Source organism: Gymnodraco acuticeps, unplaced genomic scaffold (assembly GCF_902827175.1).
Source record: "Gymnodraco acuticeps unplaced genomic scaffold, fGymAcu1.1, whole genome shotgun sequence".
Lineage (NCBI taxonomy): Eukaryota > Metazoa > Chordata > Actinopteri > Perciformes > Bathydraconidae > Gymnodraco > Gymnodraco acuticeps.
In genome coordinates, this window is record NW_022991214.1 from 105,513 (window position 1) to 123,250 (window position 17,738).

Consider the following 17,738-nt stretch of genomic DNA (forward strand, 5'->3'; position numbering starts at 1 on the left):
TGCAGCTTACCTTTATGATTTGGGAGAAATTACACTTACTTATTATACATGAAACTGAGTAAATGACTAAGTAGAGCTTTTTATTTTCTTTAGATAAGACACTGAATGATGGAGTTCACCTTACATACAGCACAAATACATAACATACATCTCTTTGTCACATTAGGTGATTGTTGTTAATGTTACACTCAATGAATTCCCTTGTTTATTCTCAATAGTTAAACTCCTCTAAATTCTCCGTGGTGGAGTCAGGACATCTCAGATAATAAAGAGAAACAGTTACTGTCGACCATTCACCCCGGGCTTACGTTCACATAAATGGGAGAAACGCCAAGACACACACACACACACTTTCTGTATCTCACACACTCTCTGTCTCTCTCACACACAGTTACGCAGAGTGCCATATCTGTCCAAACAAATAGCACATGCTCTTTGTCTTTTATAACAAACACAGAGTCAACGTGTCTTCTACTAATACAAATAGAGAGGGAGGAGGAGGAGGAGGAGGAGGAGGGGGGGGGGGGAGGAAGACCTCCTCACGTTCTGCTGTCTGTGAAACACTCAGATTTCCAGCTGGTTTGACCTGCTGACCCCACAGCTGTGACTGTGTGTCATCATGTGACAAAAGCCTTCAGGACAAATACGTCTCACTCCTCTCTGTTAATGATTCACTGGTTGCTGCAGTTTCAGGCTTTGCTTGAAATGAAATGTAACTACTAAGGTATTCTTCTTTAAGCTCTGATGTCATGGAGTAGAGCAGTTATGACGTATTTTTGTAGGAAGTTAGCATCTTCTTCCCTCGACAAGAAGTTTGAAATCAAATTTATATTTACACATTGTGTTCAACAGGATCATCTCCACATATCAACATCACTTTAAGATCTTTAGCATAGAAAGCTAACATTAGACTATACAGGAACTACAGCACGGTCACATGACTTCAAGTCACCACCGCTAAGCTAAAGGTGGCTAATGTTGGGCTATAAAGGAACTACAGCACGGTCACATGACTTCACCCGCTAAGCTAAAGGTGGCTAATGTTGGGCTATAAAGGAACTACAGCACGGTCACATGACTTCACGTCACCACCGCTAAGCTAAAGGTGGCTAATGTTGGGCTATAAAGGAACTACAGCACGGTCACATGACTTCACGTCACCACCGCTAAGCTAAAGGTGGCTAATGTTGGGCTATAAAGGAACTACAGCACGGTCACATGACTTCACGTCACCACCGCTAAGCTAAAGGCGGCTAATGTTGGGCTATAAAGGAACTACAGCACGGTCACATGACTTCACGTCACCACCGCTAAGCTAAAGGCGGCTAATGTTGGGCTATAAAGGAACTACAGCACGGTCACATGACTTCACGTCACCACCGCTAAGCTAAAGGCGACTAATGTTGGGCTATAAAGGAACTACAGCACGGTCACATGACTTCACGTCACCACCGCTAAGCTAAAGGCGGCTAATGTTGGGCTATAAAGGAACTACAGCATGGTCACATGACTTCACGTCACCACCGCTAAGCTAAAGGTGGCTAATGTTGGGCTATAAAGGAACTACAGCACGGTCACATGACTTCACGTCACCACCGCTAAGCTAAAGGTGGCTAATGTTGGGCTATAAAGGAACTACAGCACGGTCACATGACTTCACGTCACCACCGCTAAGCTAAAGGCGGCTAATGTTGGGCTATAAAGGAACTACAGCACGGTCACATGACTTCACGTCACCACCGCTAAGCTAAAGGAGGCTAATGTTGGGCGTGATGACACACCGTTTTAAAATTAACCAGTGGTGTATTTACTGGCGTATTTTATGTCATGGAAACACATTCATTTAGCTTGTGTTAACCACAGACTTTATTTAAGGCGTCTAACCAAAAACCCTTTCAGCCACAGGAAGTGGTCAAATTACGACTTATTTCCAGGCTTTAGGACTCTTTCCTGCACTACCCTATATAACAACAGACACACAAACAAGTCAACATAGCGCTAGACATATGGACTATCATTGCTTACATGTCATCCTTGTGTAGGTTTAGCATTCTCTTCAGCAGAAAAAACACAGATGGAAAACAGTTGAACAAATGTAATCCCATATTGAAAAACCGTTGTATAACTAATGATTATATCAACAGTAATGTTACTTTTATACTGACGTTATTCAAAAACGATATACTGAAGCTTTGTTTAAGTGTATGTGTGTGTGTGGCCTAGCATTACTATCCTTGTGGGGACCTACATCTGTTTACGCAGTCACTTGTGTGTCCCCATAAGGGGGTTATGGGGACATAATGGAGGTCCCCATGAGAGGAATCATTAATTTTAGGGTGAAGACTTGGTTAGGGTAAGGTTAAGGGTAAGGGTTAAGGTTAGGCATGTGTTGGTTATGGTTAAGGTTAGGATAAGTCTCCAGGAAATGCATGTAAGTCAATGTAATGTCCCCTGAAGTGATGTATACATGGTGTGTGTGTGTGTGTGTGTGTCTGTCTGTCTGTGTGTGTGTGTGTGTGTGTGTGTCTGTACCGTATTGATCCACTGAACAGCACGGGGTCCTGCAGGATGATGGAGAGTCTCGACCTGAGCGTCTGCAGAGGAAGTTTACAGATGTCGATCCCATCGATGACGATCTTCCCTGCGAATAAATATAAATAAACATATGCTCTAATTACAACCCATAAAAAAACATTTAGTACAACAATAAAACCAAATCTTCTTTGCCTCCTATAGTGTAAATGTGGCACCTGGAGTAGTTTAGCAAATGTGATGAAGTTGATGTACTCCACAATTTAAAATGGTCCGATAGTTTAGCTTGTGAGTTTTAAAAACACATCCGATCAAGTAATTTAATTATATTTATTCTTACTTACACTTCTACGATTATATTAATATTTTTGTTTTCTTTTATTTCATTCTTAAATGGAGCAACTGTCACAAAAACCTGCACACAGAAAATAATGGCAAGTTTTTCCTATATTGTCAAAAAATACTGCTTCTTTTTCTGGCATTTTTAAACCAAAACAATCCAATTAAATCTGTATTTATAATTTAACACTCCTCTACTAGTTTGCCTTGCAATGCCTTACATAAATATTTTAGTTGTGTTGCATGCAATGTGATATTTTTGGGCTCATGAACCCAGGATGTTCTGAGCAGAGAGGACGCTCTGCTTTTATTTCACTGCTTTATAAGGAAACGCTGCCGAAACACACGTCTTAATTTACTGTTTAATGAAATGTCTGCCCAGCTGTGTGTGTGTGTGTGTGTGTGTGTGTGTGTGTGTGTGTGTGTGTGTGTGTGTGTGTGTGTGTGTGTGTGTGTGTGTGTGTGTGTGTGTGTAATGGAAAAAGTGACTGTGTAATCTCGTTTTTGTCTGAATCATCGGTCAACGAGCAATGGTCTTTATCTAGAGTGAAAACAGAATGATACGATTACTTTAAGGGATTTTATTGCTTTTCAATGTCTGGAAATGACCGCAGGAAAATGTGCCACATCTTTATCAACGTTCTTAATTTAATCTTCTTTTAAAAAGAGTCTACTTCAAGTCCTTTTATCAGGTATTTCAAAGTAAAATACAACACACTGAGGAACACAAAGAGAGACCTGCAGGAGAGTTTAAGAAGAGCCGAAATGAAGGTTAAATAAACATTTTCTCCAGCATAAACACACACCACTATAATAACAGTGGACGTTTGGACATCTGAGGGGAAACCAGTCGACTAATTAACCTCCAGTAATGCTTTAGTTTAACCAAAACTCATTTAGATATCTCATCAGTGTGCAACTCGATTTTGACAGGAAAGCTACTGGAGACTTCTAGAATTGTGTGAGTAACATTGTGTTTTTAGACTTCTCTGTTTCAGTGTGTGTGCTCTGAATCAATGCTCTGTAGTTGATCTGACTGAAATTGTGATTTTAAATCTCAAAACCGCTACAGTATCTGTCAGGCAGAAACTTGGGACAAGTAATTTGAGTGAAACCTTAAAAGTGAACTAACTGACTGCTAGGGTTAACTTTGATTTAAACATTTGTAGAATACTAAGAGCTTTATTGAGTAGGTGTAACTGTATTAAGGGTTAAACTCATAACTTTATAACTTAGGGTTTAATGTAATTGACTTAAAAGACAATAACAAATCAGGAGGAAGCCAGTCTAGATTTCCTTTTGAGGGCCACCAGCTGCAGAGAGTTAACTAATTAAAGGGACGTTGCCCCACAGCTGTGAGAACTCAGCAATCAGGTGTCCATTTTAGGTAGCACTTTCCTGGAGTGTCAGCTCCAGCGTCAGACAGGCAAAGACATTAGAGTCCTGCAGGAGTCACGAGGGAGGCAAAGACATTAGAGTCCTGCGGGAGTCACGAGGGAGGCAAAGAGGAGGCAAATCCTACTTTGATTGAGCTAAGTATCGCTGGTGTTTTATTTTATTTGGTTGTTTAGCCCCTCATGCTATAATCATGTGTATTTTCTCCATTCCTGTTTATGTGTCTTCTCGCAATTATCACTGGCCCCGTGTATCTCGTAATCAATATAACCGGCCTGCTCTCGTCTATCCCACATGCTCCACTGAGATCCAACATCTAGTTTCAGGCGGCCTGTGGAACTGCCAGTCAGCTGTTCCTAAGGCTGACTTCATCTCTGGCTATTAGGGATGTGCATCTCCATCACTGAGGCCGATGCGATGCGCATCTCGATACGTTGCCACGATACGATACATTAACGATACATTTGAAACACCAGGCGATGCGATACGATACGATTCACCCCTGTTGCGATACAGTTCGATACGATTTGATTCAACATTATGCGATTCGGTGCGATACGATGCGATTCAACACGATGCAAAAATAATGATACTTCAATTTGGTACGACAGAGGATTTTTGTTTTATTCCTTATATGCAGCAAATCATACATTAACAAAAAAGTGCTTTACATATTTGGTACTGCACATCCCATCATGCCGTTTATTTTTTTACCTTTAAAAGCTCTCCAGAGTACAATTGTATAACACCTCACAGTTAAACAATGTAAGGATGCATTGCTCATGATTAACAATGTGCAAATAACAGCTACCATAGAGCAATGCCCATACAGCTGCCAGCCTGATGTGCTTAACACTCATTCATAGGCTAACTCACCAGTGAGCAGAAAGCGGTGGGTTCTATATGAACAATAAAGAATACAAATAACCTTTCACAAACAGGTATTTCATAACTGCTTACAGTAAGTAAGACATTTACATTATTATTGGCCGTCACAGGCTGCTGTAAACTAAACACCACTCTCTCTGACAGAACACCTCACTGAGTGATTTAACTCATATGTCTAACTTTGAGGTTTCTCTTTTCAGCCGCAGACCCCATGTCGCCTCTTTATGTGCGTCGCTAAGTTCCTCGTACTACTTGTGTACTTTAAAGCGGCTCGGCATCGTTAACAATTTACGAGCGATTTTTCAAGTTGACCGTCTGTGCCGCGCACATATACCATCAGGACGTTACTGATGGGGTGCGGCTGCGGAGTGATACTGTGTGTATGCAAGCCCGCGTCTAGGACGGATCTATATATCATGGCTGTAGACCAAGTAATAAAGATACCTCATACAAAAGTCTACGGATACCTTATTACTCTCCATGACCTGCGGTCAACTATATAGCCTAGCATAAAGGACTATTACACCGTCTTTCTTGAACAATCCGAAGTGTTACCAAACGTTTGATTTGTAGGTATTTTTCGGTGCGCTGTGTTTCTCTTTCTCCTAGACTTCCGTGTGTGTTGATAACTGAGACTCTCGGCCTCCGTAGTGGCGAAGCAAATATCAAAGATCGTCTCTGCTGAGCGTTGACAAGGTTAGGGGATTTTATATGAATGAATCGGTTTTTTACCGATGCAAAGACGCTACGCCATCGATGCATCGCGAGTTCAACCCGGTTCAACCCAAACTGTAGCCGATGTGCACTCTTTCAACCGGTGCACTCGCATCTTGAACGTTTATGCCGGTGCACCGATGCGAATCGGTGAATCTTAACATCTCTACTGGCTATGCTTCCCTGCAGTCTCTGGATTTCCTTGCTCTCACTGAGACCTGGATTACTCCATCCAACACATCCACCCCAGCAGCTCTCTCCACAGCATATTCCTTCTCCCATACACCCAGACCCACTGGCAGAGGAGGTGGCACTGGTCTCCTGCTCTCTCCCAAATGGAGCTTTTCCCTCTTCAAGCTACCTAACTTCACTCCTTCCACCTTTGAATTCCATGCCGTCACAGTAACCCATCCTATACAATTAACCATTGTTGTTCTCTACCGTCCACCAGGCGCCTTGGGGGACTTCTTGGAGGAATTAGATCATCTCCTCTCACACATCCCTGAAACTGGTCCTCCCGCTGTACTTCTCGGAGACTTCAACCTCCAGACGGGGAAGATAGACGAACTAACATCTCTGTTAACCGCCTTTGCTTTCTCACAGTCTCCTTCCCCACCAACTCATAAAGCTGGCAATGTCCTTGATCTCATATTATCAAGGAACTGCGCTACTTCTAACCTCTCTGTAAACCCGCTCCACACATCCGATCACTTCTTCATTTCATTCTCTACCCCTTTCCAAACATAACAAACTAATCTCTTCTCATCCTGCACCTGTCCGCCGTAACCTTTGTTCCCTCTCCCCCTCTACCTTTGCCTCATCGGTGCTCTCAGCCCTCCCTTCCTCTGACTCGTTCCAACTACTACCTCCAAACTCTGCAGCAGAAACTCTCCTCTCTACTCTCTCATCCTCTCTGGACTCTCTCTGTCCTCTCACATCTCGGCAGGCTCGTCAGTCCCCTCCTGCTCCCTGGCTAAATGATGCACTACGTGCTAATAGAACCGTCCTTCGGGCAGCAGAGCGGAAATGGTGGAAATCCAAACACCGTGACGACCTCCTAACCTATCAGGCTCTCCTCTCCTCTTTCTCTGCTTCGATCTCTCAGGCAAAAAGCACTTTCTTTCAAGATAAGATCCAATCTTCCTATTCCAATCCCAAAAAACTATTTTCCATCTTCTCCTCCCTCCTGGACCCTCCGAAAGCTCCTCCCCCCTCCTCACTTCTGTCAAGCGACTTTGTTAACCACTTTGAAAAAAAGGTTGATGATATTCGCTCTTCTTTTTCTGACTCACCTTTACTCACCGCTGGGTCACCAGACCCTCCTTCCACCCACACACTGACCTCCTTTTCCCCTCTCTCTCCAAGTGAGGTTCTTACCCTCATTACCTCTGCCCGCCCTACCACCTGTCCTCTGGACCCTATCCCTTCAAACCTCCTTCAGACTATCGCTCCTGATATTCTACCGTTTCTCACCCATTTCATCAACACTTCTCTAACTTCTGGTCACTTTCCAAACAGTCTCAAGGAGGCAAGAGTAAACCCTCTCCTAAAGAAACCCACTCTCAACCCGTCAGATGTTATAAACTACAGGCCTGTCTCTCTCCTCCCGTTCCTGTCTAAAACACTTGAACGCGCTGTCTTTAGACAACTCTCCTGTTATCTCAATCAGAACAACCTTCTGGATCCGCACCAGTCTGGTTTCAAGGCAGGTCACTCCACAGAAACTGCCCTCCTTGCTGTCACTGAGGAACTGCACACTGCTAAAGCAGCCTCCCTCTCCTCTGTCATCATCCTTTTGGACCTGTCTGCTGCATTCGACACGGTGAATCATCAGATCCTCCTTCGCACTCTCCAAGAACTTGGAGTTTCAGGCTCTGCACTTTCCCTCCTCACCTCATACCTCAAAGACCGCACCTACAGGGTTACTTGGAGAGGGTCCGAGTCCGACCCTTGTCAATTAACTACAGGGGTCCCTCAGGGCTCTGTTCTTGGTCCCCTCCTCTTCTCCTTGTACACAAACTCGCTCGGATCTGTCATTAGCCCGCATGGTTTTTCATACCACTGCTACGCTGACGACACCCAATTAATTCTGTCCTTTCCCCGCTCAGAGACCGAGGTCGTCGCACGCATCTCTGCTTGTCTAGCTGACATCTCTCAGTGGATGTCTGATCATCACCTCAAGCTCAACCTTGACAAGACTGAACTGCTTTTCCTTCCGGGAAAAGATTGTCCCACTCTTGACCTAACAATCAACATTGGCACCTCTGTTGTTTCCCCGACTCGGACTGCAAGGAATCTGGGTGTGACCCTAGATAACAACCTGTCCTTCACTGCAAACGTCGCTGCTACAACCCGCTGCTGCAGATACACGCTTTACAACATCAGGAGGATACGTCCCCAGCTGACCCAGAAAGCGACGCAGGTTCTGGTCCAGGCTCTCGTCATCTCACGCCTAGACTACTGCAATTCCCTCCTGGCTGGTCTACCTGCATGTGCCCTCCGACCTCTGCAGCTCATCCAGAATGCAGCGGCTCGTCTGGTCTTCAACCTTCCTAAATTCTCCCCACACCACTCCGCTCCTCCGCTCCCTTCACTGGCTTCCGATAACTGCTAGAATCCACTTCAAGACAATGGTACTTGCGTACCATGCTGCGAATGGATCTGGCCCTTCCTACATCCAGGACATGGTTAAACCGTACACCCCAGCACGTGCACTCCGCTCTGCATCAACCAAACGGCTCGCTGCACCATCGCTGCGAAGGGGACCCAAGTTCCCATCAGCAAAAACACGTGGGTTTGCTATCCTGGCTCCAAAATGGTGGAATGAGCTCCCCTTTGACATCAGGACAGCAGATAGCTTACACACCTTCCGGCGCAGACTGAAAACTCATCTCTTTCGACTCCACTTCGAGCGATAGAATTATTAACAAAGCACTTATATACTAATAAAGGGCTGGCTTATCTAAAGCCAGTTGAGTAGCACTTGAAATGTTTTTGCTCTATGAAGCCTGATGTACTTATATGATTCTGTTTTCTTCAAGGTTGTATTTTGTTGGTCGAACGCACTTATTGTAAGTCGCTTTGGATAAAAGCGTCAGCTAAATGCAATGTAGTGTAATCTGTATTCACTAAAGCCCGCATCACCAGATGGACACACCAGATGTTCAAATTCGGCTCTGATCGTAACAACATCGGGCCATTCGTGAGGGCATCTTAAGCAATCGTATGACCGACGGTGGAGATTCTCAGGCTCCGGCAGCAACTTCGTGAGCAGTGGCAAAATCTTTGGCATGCCAAAAAATTGCCGACAGACCTTGCGAAGGTTCATTTTCGTGTTGAATTTGTGTGTCCATTTTGCCCTTCGTAAGGCCATCGCGAGGGCATCTTGTCAAATCGTGTCATCTTCCTCTCTACTTCGTGTGATCATTGGTGCCATCGGGCATTTTTCGCCTCACGAAGACAAAACGAAGGAAACAAGAATCTGCCCGATTGTCTTAGGAAGGCAACACGACTACGTGAAGCCCTTGCAATGCTGTCGTGTAGCCATCATATTATTAGTACAATTTGTGTTCTGTGAAACTGAAAATGATATTACATTGTTGTTGTTACTTTCGTTGCAGTTGTATGTATGTCTTAAATGTAATTTAGGTTAACTTCCTGTTTTATTTAGACGCTTTAATTTTGAAGGCGAGTTTACGCTGTTGACAGGAAGTTGTTATTGCTATGGAAACATGCCATCGTGTGGCCTTCTGTAGGCATCGTACTTGCTTCGGCTGTTGCTTAGCTGTTGACCAAGTTCGGGGCCATCTTCGTGCGAAATTCACAATTCCATATTCGTGTGTCCATCTGGTGTCAATGTCGGGACAGTGTGATAAGGGTTATAACTGACTGTGTTTGGGTTTAACTCACATGTTAGATTAAGTTTAAATGTAATTCAATGGTTAGCGTCACCACATGTTCCTGCTTTGGTGTCCTTTTAGCTCTTGATTCTTTCAAAAATAAAGCTGATTTTAATATATATATTTCTTCAAATCTCATTGAAAGACCTACTTTCTGTGGTGTTCAGCCCCAAGGGAATTGACACCAACTGAAGTAACTGATGTAATCTTGAAAGGAATACGGCTCAGATATTTTACATTTAATTTAGCTCCAATAAACCATAAAGAACAACAAGAAATGTGCAGATATTAGCTTTAAATAAGCCTGACCATTGTAAGTACTGGTGAAATTAAAAAGGGACTATATAATTCATTTTTCGTTTTACATGCATTTAATATTCCCTTAGTGATCCATGGTTTTTCAGCATATTTTTGTTTCACTATTTTCTTTAAACGAGGACAATGTTTTTCATACAGCCCTGATAGAATATGTAGAAATGATTCATAGGCTTCATTTGCATCTGGTACATACACTTTGTTCCAGTCTTGTTTATTCTTCTTTAAAAGAATGAACAGACTCTGGTGTTTTGTGTCTTGTAATTGTGACTTTTCTGGTGTCTTTTTTGATCCTAGTACAGTTCTGTATTGTTGCAAAGACTGGCAGGTGATCACTTGTGTCATTGATTAATATTCCACTTACTACTTTCCTATCCATAACATTTGTGAATATGTTGTCAATGAGTGTAGCACTGTGTGATGTTAAAGACTATGCTCTTTGTTGGAGCTATACATTACTTCATATCATTTAAAGCTCCCATGTCATGCTGTTCCGGTTATCACCCGTCCCCTTGTGTGTTATGAAGGTTGTTCTGCATGTGAACGGTCTGCAGAGTCACAAACCCTCAAAGTACACCCTGTAGCGAGTAAAACTCTAACACAGAGAAGACTTGTCTGTGCTGCCCCAGAACGCCTCGTTGGAGATTTCTCTTTTTCCATTGTTTACTTCCTGGGTATAGTGACGTAATGTCCGCGGAGCCGTTACGTTTGGACCAATCCGTGGACTTCCTCACACACACACAAACACACACACACACACTCACACACTCGGCGGGACGTTGCGAGGCTCGCTGCTGCGAGGAGCGGGACAGTGTGAGCTGGCTCACTGGTGTGGGGTCGGCGAGACGGCAAGACACCGCGCCTGTGCACACACACAAACTCCCAGCCAGGCTGCGGGTGTGTGTGTGTTTCGGGCTGGGTTTCGCGGTGTCTCGCTGTCCAAGGGCCACTGGGCTCACAGGGAGGAGGGGCAGGACCTCCAACAAGCCGTTTAGGAGAGTGAATACACATACTATGCTGTATGAGAAACCAATGTGAGTTTGGAACATTGCACGATATACATTTATTTTAGTAGACCTCAACAATGGAATTATGATCAGTAGAAATGGCCATGACGTGGGACCTTTAATAATTTAACATTTGTTTTCTTGTCGTTTCTGTGTATAGCAAATGTTTTATTATTAAGTTATTTTGAAGGCATCTTTGGGCACTGGGTTAATTGTATATATTGGTGACAAGTGGTGGTGGGAGCGCACCAGTATGGCATATGTTTATTTTATTTAATATCTGTTCATTATTCAATCGTTTGAGTTTAATCTTATTTCTTTATATTTTTATGTTGAATTTGTATTTATTTATCGTTTGTTTTTTAATTCAATTTTTTATTTTACAGATGCAGTTTTATACCGTACACATACATAAATACCGCACACACTAGCTCAATATAACTCTTTAGAAGTCAAATGGAAACTACTACAAAGTTATTTTTATCCATCATATCACGATTTAAGTGCCGTCCTGTCCAACCGTGATTTATTTTGAAGTCTCTCCTTTTATCTTCAAACGGCTGAGGAGAAAGATGGGAGATTCAAGAGACCAATAGAGATGATTTCTGGGTAACTCAAGAGCTTCTCTGGATATAAAACCCTGAGGGAAACCTTTGGAAGTATTCCCAAAACATTATCTAAAGAACCTCTTACTTTAATGAAACGCAAACACACTTAGCAGAGACCGAAAGAAAGAGATTAAAGGAGGGGAAAACCACCGTGACCTTTCTCTGATTCTGTTAACAGGAGAGATGTCAAAAGTACACACACCTTTACTCAAGTAGAAGTACAGGTACTCGTGTTTAAAAATACTCTGGTAAAAGTAGAAGTACTGACTTTGAAATGTACTTCAGTAAAAAGTACCCATAACTAGCAGCTGTTTTAAAGAGTACCTGACCTCCCTTTATATTAATAGAACAATAATGTCATTGTTAGCTAATGAATGTTTCCATGCTGAACAACGGCAACATGACAACGTTTCCATTGGTCCCTCTTCTTTAGAGAAGACCAGGAAATGATGGATACACGGATCGTGTTCAAATCAATAGGCACGCAATGACTCTAAAGAATAATGATCACGCATCAAACACACATTCAGACTAAAGGAACCAGCTGTTTGGAAAATGAGAGAAGTAGAAAGTACAGGTATTTGAGTTCAACATGTAAGAAGTAGAAAGTACAGGTATTTGGGTTCAACATGTAAGAAGTAGAAAGTACAGGTATTTGAGTTCAACATGTAAGAAGTAGAAAGTACAGGTATTTGAGTTCAACATGTAAGAAGTAGAAAGTACAGGTATTTGTGTTCAACATGTGAGAAGTAGAAAGTACAGGTGTTTGGATTCAACATGTAAGAAGTAGAAAGTACAGGTGTTTGGGTTCAACATGTAAGAAGTAGAAAGTACAGGTATTTGAGTTCAACATGTAAGAAGTAGAAAGTACAGGTATTTGTGTTCAACATGTAAGAAGTAGAAAGTACAGGTATTTGTGTTCAACATGTGAGAAGTAGAAAGTACAGGTGTTTGGGTTCAACATGTAAGAAGTAGAAAGTACAGGTATTTGTGTTCAACATGTAAGAAGTAGAAAGTACAGGTGTTTGGGTTCAACATGTAAGAAGTAGAAAGTACAGGTATTTGAGTTCAACATGTAAGAAGTAGAAAGTACAGGTATTTGTGTTCAACATGTAAGAAGTAGAAAGTACAGGTATTTGTGTTCTAAATGAGAGAAGTAGAAAGTACAGGTGTTTGGGTTCAACATGTAAGAAGTAGAAGTAAAAAGTCGTCAGTAAAGTAGTGATACCATAAAAATGTGCTTAAGTACAGTAACAAAGTATTTGTACTCCGCTACTTTACCACACCTACCTTCGAAGATATCCACCATGTTGAAGAAGGCCAGAGACAGAGAGGACTTCCCGCTGCCGGTGCGTCCGCAGATTCCCACCTGACGAAGAGAAGAGGGTCAGAGTGACACGTTGGTGAGAGTTCACACAGCGAGGTGACGGAGAGTGGCAGAGACGTGCCGAGTGTGGAGGGAGTGTCGTCTTCAGTTAATGAAACACACATGGCTGCGACTTCAGAGAAAAAGACGACGTTCAAAAGAAAATCTGGACTTCTTACGAGCATTCGAGACAGAAGAGTATAAGGGCAAAGCATGAGGAGGACAATGAGAGGGAGGAAAATGTTTGTTGAACTTTCAGTATAAGGAATAACAACGAGGCAGAGATTTATGAATCAACTATTTACCAGGGTTTTTTCTAGAAAGATATAGTATGAGGTGATACTGTGGCGCGGATCTTGTTTATAAGATATATCAATTCTCACTTCAACATGACGCCCATTTACAAGATGTCTCCCCGGACGTAAACAACAACAACGAGACGTCGGAGCTCCGTAAAAACAAAGCTGTCTCTGCCGTCTGACGCTCTGTCTGACTGGTCATATTTCTGGAGTAATTATACCGTTTTTGACGAACACAAATATTGTTTTCCGGTTTAGAACATTTATTTATTTTGAGAATAAATTGAAAATGTTGAGAATAACTGCACTTCCAATAATAGAGACAGGCATATACACAATAAATCAGAAGGAGGAATTTATTTTCAAATTAATCGCACTTTCAGTCGAATACTTTTTATTTGTTATTAAAAGTAAAAATATTGAGAAATTAAAATGTAAATGTGGAAATTAAGACAACATGTGGGAATAAAGTCGAGCTCTCATAATTAATGCTAAGCATAAAAATAAATAAATCAAGAAGTATTTTTTTGTATTGTATTCTAAAAATAAAAATACACTTATGACAGTAAACTTGGCATTTTTTATTAATGCCCAACTTATGATAATGAATGAACTGCATCCACAGCCTTCACACCCACGTAACACATTATACCCAAAATGGTGTCTTTATTCTCAAAGTAAAATCCTCCTCTCATGTTTCCCCCTCAGTCCCTGAACCTCCTGCTCCTCCATACATTCCAGCCTCTATGTGTTATCTTAAACAGTTTCCCCCGGTAGTGTGTGTGTGTGTGTGTGTGTGTGTGTGTGTGTGTGTGTGTGTGTGTGTGTGTGTGTGTGTGTGTGTGTGTGTGTGTGTGTGTGTGTGTGTGTGTGTGTGTGTGTGTGTGTGTGTGTGTGTGTGTGTGTGTGTGTGTGTGTGTGTGTGTGTGTGTGTGTGTGTGTGTGTGTGTGTGTGTGTGTGTGTGTCACAGCTCAGTGATAATTACCTTCTGGCCCGGCTCGATGTACATGTTGACGTGTTTGAGCACCGGCTTCAGCATCGGGTCGTAGCGCACACACAGATCCTGGATCTTTATCTCTCCGGTCTGAGGCCAGTTCTCCGGCACCTGAGAGGCGTCTGGGGGGGAGAAGGGGTTATTATTTTAAAGTAGAAGTACTCAGATCTTGTACTTGAGTAAAAGTAGAAGTACTCAGATCTTGTACTTGAGTAAAAGTAGAAGTACTCAGATCTTGTGCTTGAGTAAAAGTAGAAGTAGAAGTACCAGATCTTGTTCTTGAGTAAAAGTAGAAGTACCAGATCTCGTTCTTGAGTAAAATTAGAAGTACTCAGATCTTGTATTTGAGTAAAAGTAGAAGTACTCAGATCTTGTGCTTGAGTAAAAGTAGAAGTACCAGAGTGTAGGAATACTCTGTTACAGTAAAAGTCCTGCATTCAAAATGTTCCTCAAGTAAAAGTAGAAAAGTATTCTCATCAAAATATAGTTAAAGTACCAAAAGTAAAAGTAAAAGTACATAATGAGGGAATGTAAAGGCATTATTATGAAGGGAGTTGAATTGAAATGATATCAACAAGTTTAAACGTTGGTTAAATCAGTGTATTGTGGTTGGAAAAACGTATTTTCTCACCTAGAAGGAAAAATAAAGCAACATTTTCACAATTATTTTCGTTTAAAGTACATATTGAGGGACATTAGAGATGTGGTTTTAAAGGGATTTGTTTTGAAATGATATTCAGCTGTTTAAAAGTCATCAAAATTAGAGTATTGTGATTTAAATAACGTTTATTTCGTACCTAGACGTAACTGTCAATAACGGTTAGAGGTGGGAAGTATAAGTAGGAAAGTATTAGCATCAAATATAGTGAAAGTAGCGACAGTAAAAGTAGTCGTTGTGCAGATTGGTCCATTTCAGAATAATATATATGATATGTTTTATAATGATTGATCATGAAAGTGTTCTCAAAGCTGGTAAAGGTGCAGCTAGTTTGAAGTACTTTGTATACTGCAGGGTAGCTGGTGGATTTACTCCAGGTGGAACTAAAGTCTGATTCAACACTTGATTATATTTCACATCATTCATCATCTGTGAAGTAACTAAAGGTATTAAATACATGGAGTGGAGGAAAAGTACACCATTTACCTCTGAACTGAAGTGGAGTAGAAGTACACAGTAGCATAAAATGAAAATACTCAAGTACAAGTACCTCAAAATTGTACAGTACTTGAGTAAATGTACTTAGATACTTTACACCTCTGGTAATTATACTAACATCACTTTTTAAGGTGTTTTTAACTCAAATGTACCTTGTATTTTGACCTCAGTAGCGGTTTCATGTGTTTATGGGATGTGTTGTTGCTATGGTGAAATATAAATGATTTTGTTTCTTGGTATGATAGTTAAAAAAACAGAGAGACTTAATTTCTTTCAGAGTGGTGCCGATGAGATAAGTAATATCTAACTGAACCGACCCTTGCCACATCTCGTAGAAAAACAGAAACGTTTTGAGTGAATCTGCCAAAGGACTTTTAACAAAGACAGAGCGGCTATTTCTGGAAACTTAGACAAACAATTCTTGAGTTTGACGAATTGCTGGAAAAAAACAAAGACACTTAAAAGTTAAAGAAGGTTTTCCATCTCTGGATCTCAAACAGTATAAAGGTCATTTCTCTAATTGACTATTCCTCTGATGTCTTACAGTAAATTATCACAAACCCTGACTCACAGAGCAGAGAACCATTCCTCCTCTCTGACATCATTTAGGCAGAATTGATAAAGCTGAAACTCCAGAATTAGGAAAGAAATCAGATAAAGCCTGACGCAGAACTGTGAGAATCCTATCTTGTCAGAACAGTAAAATAGGACTGAGAGATAAGATCAGGAACATTAACATGCCTTAAAATAAGTTATCAGGCTTTTTTTTATCAACTAAGATTTGTTAGAAAATCTTCTCAACTTGAATTGACTGAATTTATTTGAAAGTGCACCTATCATGCTATTTGTAGCCAATAGCATAGGTATCAGATATATACAAATATATTAAAAACATGTCTAGTTCACTTCCTGTTTCTAAAGTCAGAGGCTCAGTCACTGGTACACTTTTATTTATAAAGCTATGTTGGGCAAACTCCCGTATTACATCTGCTCTCTGGTAAAGCAGAAAGTTGCAAGCAGCTATTGTCTGAGATCGCAGGATGTAGTCTTGTTAGATGTACCAAGGGTAAGGACTGTTTTAGGTAAGACAGTTTTTATGTGCGCAGCTCCACTTGCTTGGAACAGCCTACAGTCCAAATTGAAATTGAGCAATTTTATTTCTCTGAATGTTTTTAAGGCACGTCTGCACGAGATGCTTTCTGACACTATGGGTGTTTGTAAGTGTTGGTAAATATGATGTCCTCTATTGTTTGTTTTTATGTTGTTTTTATGTTTCATGTGGAACTACATTGATGCAGGTCTCCCTTGTAAAAGAGATCCGTGATCTCAAGGGACCTATCTGTCTAAATAAAGGTTTGAAATGAAAAGTGCTGATTTGGGTATAAAGCTTTAAAGAGGAGGGGTCTGAGCTCATGCGGGACCCGGCAGCTACTGTCTAAACTAAATGCTGCCGTGATGAAACGCCATATCATGGATTATCAAGGATTCTCTCTGAAACAGTTTGGAGCTCAAAGGCTTTCTCTCTTTCCGGTTATACCACAAGGTGAGTTCCTTTTTACTTCCTGCTTCTTCACACACATGCTCTCCAGTACAGGTTAGCTCTGAGTGTTAGCGATGCTAATGTAAACACCGACCATATTACGTCCAACACAGTCGGTCATTGTTTCTGATAGCAACGTTTCTGATTGGGCCGTGGGTCCACATTTCAGATATTACGTCATATCGGACGCAAATCTGGATCAGCTCCGTTGTTCCCCGTTTTTAGAGATTTGGGAACGGAGGAAAAGAGAGAGGCTTTTATTTTCTGACGCTGCGTGAGTTCCCCGACACACCGGGGACACATTGATGTAGAGAAGACATCAACAAGTGCATTTTGCATGATAGGTCCCCTTTAAGAAGTACAATAAAAATAAAAGCAAGAGTTTAATGTGTGAGCCATACTCCATTACACTTTTTAGAATTTGCAAAGGGCCAATTCAAAGTGGGCAAAGGGCCACAGTTAGCCCCTGGGGCCGTAGTTTGGACACCCCTGCCTTTAAAACATGTTGTTCATGGATACTCTGGACGCTTAATTATGGTATGTTTAAAAGTTCCTCCCCTGGCATTGATTAGACCCCTCAAACCTCATTTATTATCATCAAAATCACAAATGTAAAGACTGAACATGCTTTGAAATGGCTCGGAGTTAACTCTATACATTTGTCTCATTTAATAACTGTTTTTCT

The 17,738-nt window shown here is 41.5% G+C and overlaps 1 protein-coding gene across 1 annotated transcript in view; it reads right to left on the reverse strand.

Annotated features, from left to right (window-relative positions):
- Nucleotides 1–2,532: 2,532 nt before the first annotated feature.
- Nucleotides 2,533–17,738, reverse strand: part of abcc9 (ATP-binding cassette, sub-family C (CFTR/MRP), member 9) — a gene marked incomplete at both ends in the record, with an annotated part of 81,462 nt that continues 66,256 nt past the window's right edge. The window contains 3 exon segments of the mRNA XM_034238689.1: nucleotides 2,533–2,641; nucleotides 12,988–13,066; nucleotides 14,349–14,479. Coding sequence (XP_034094580.1) covers nucleotides 2,533–2,641; nucleotides 12,988–13,066; nucleotides 14,349–14,479 — 319 coding nt within the window.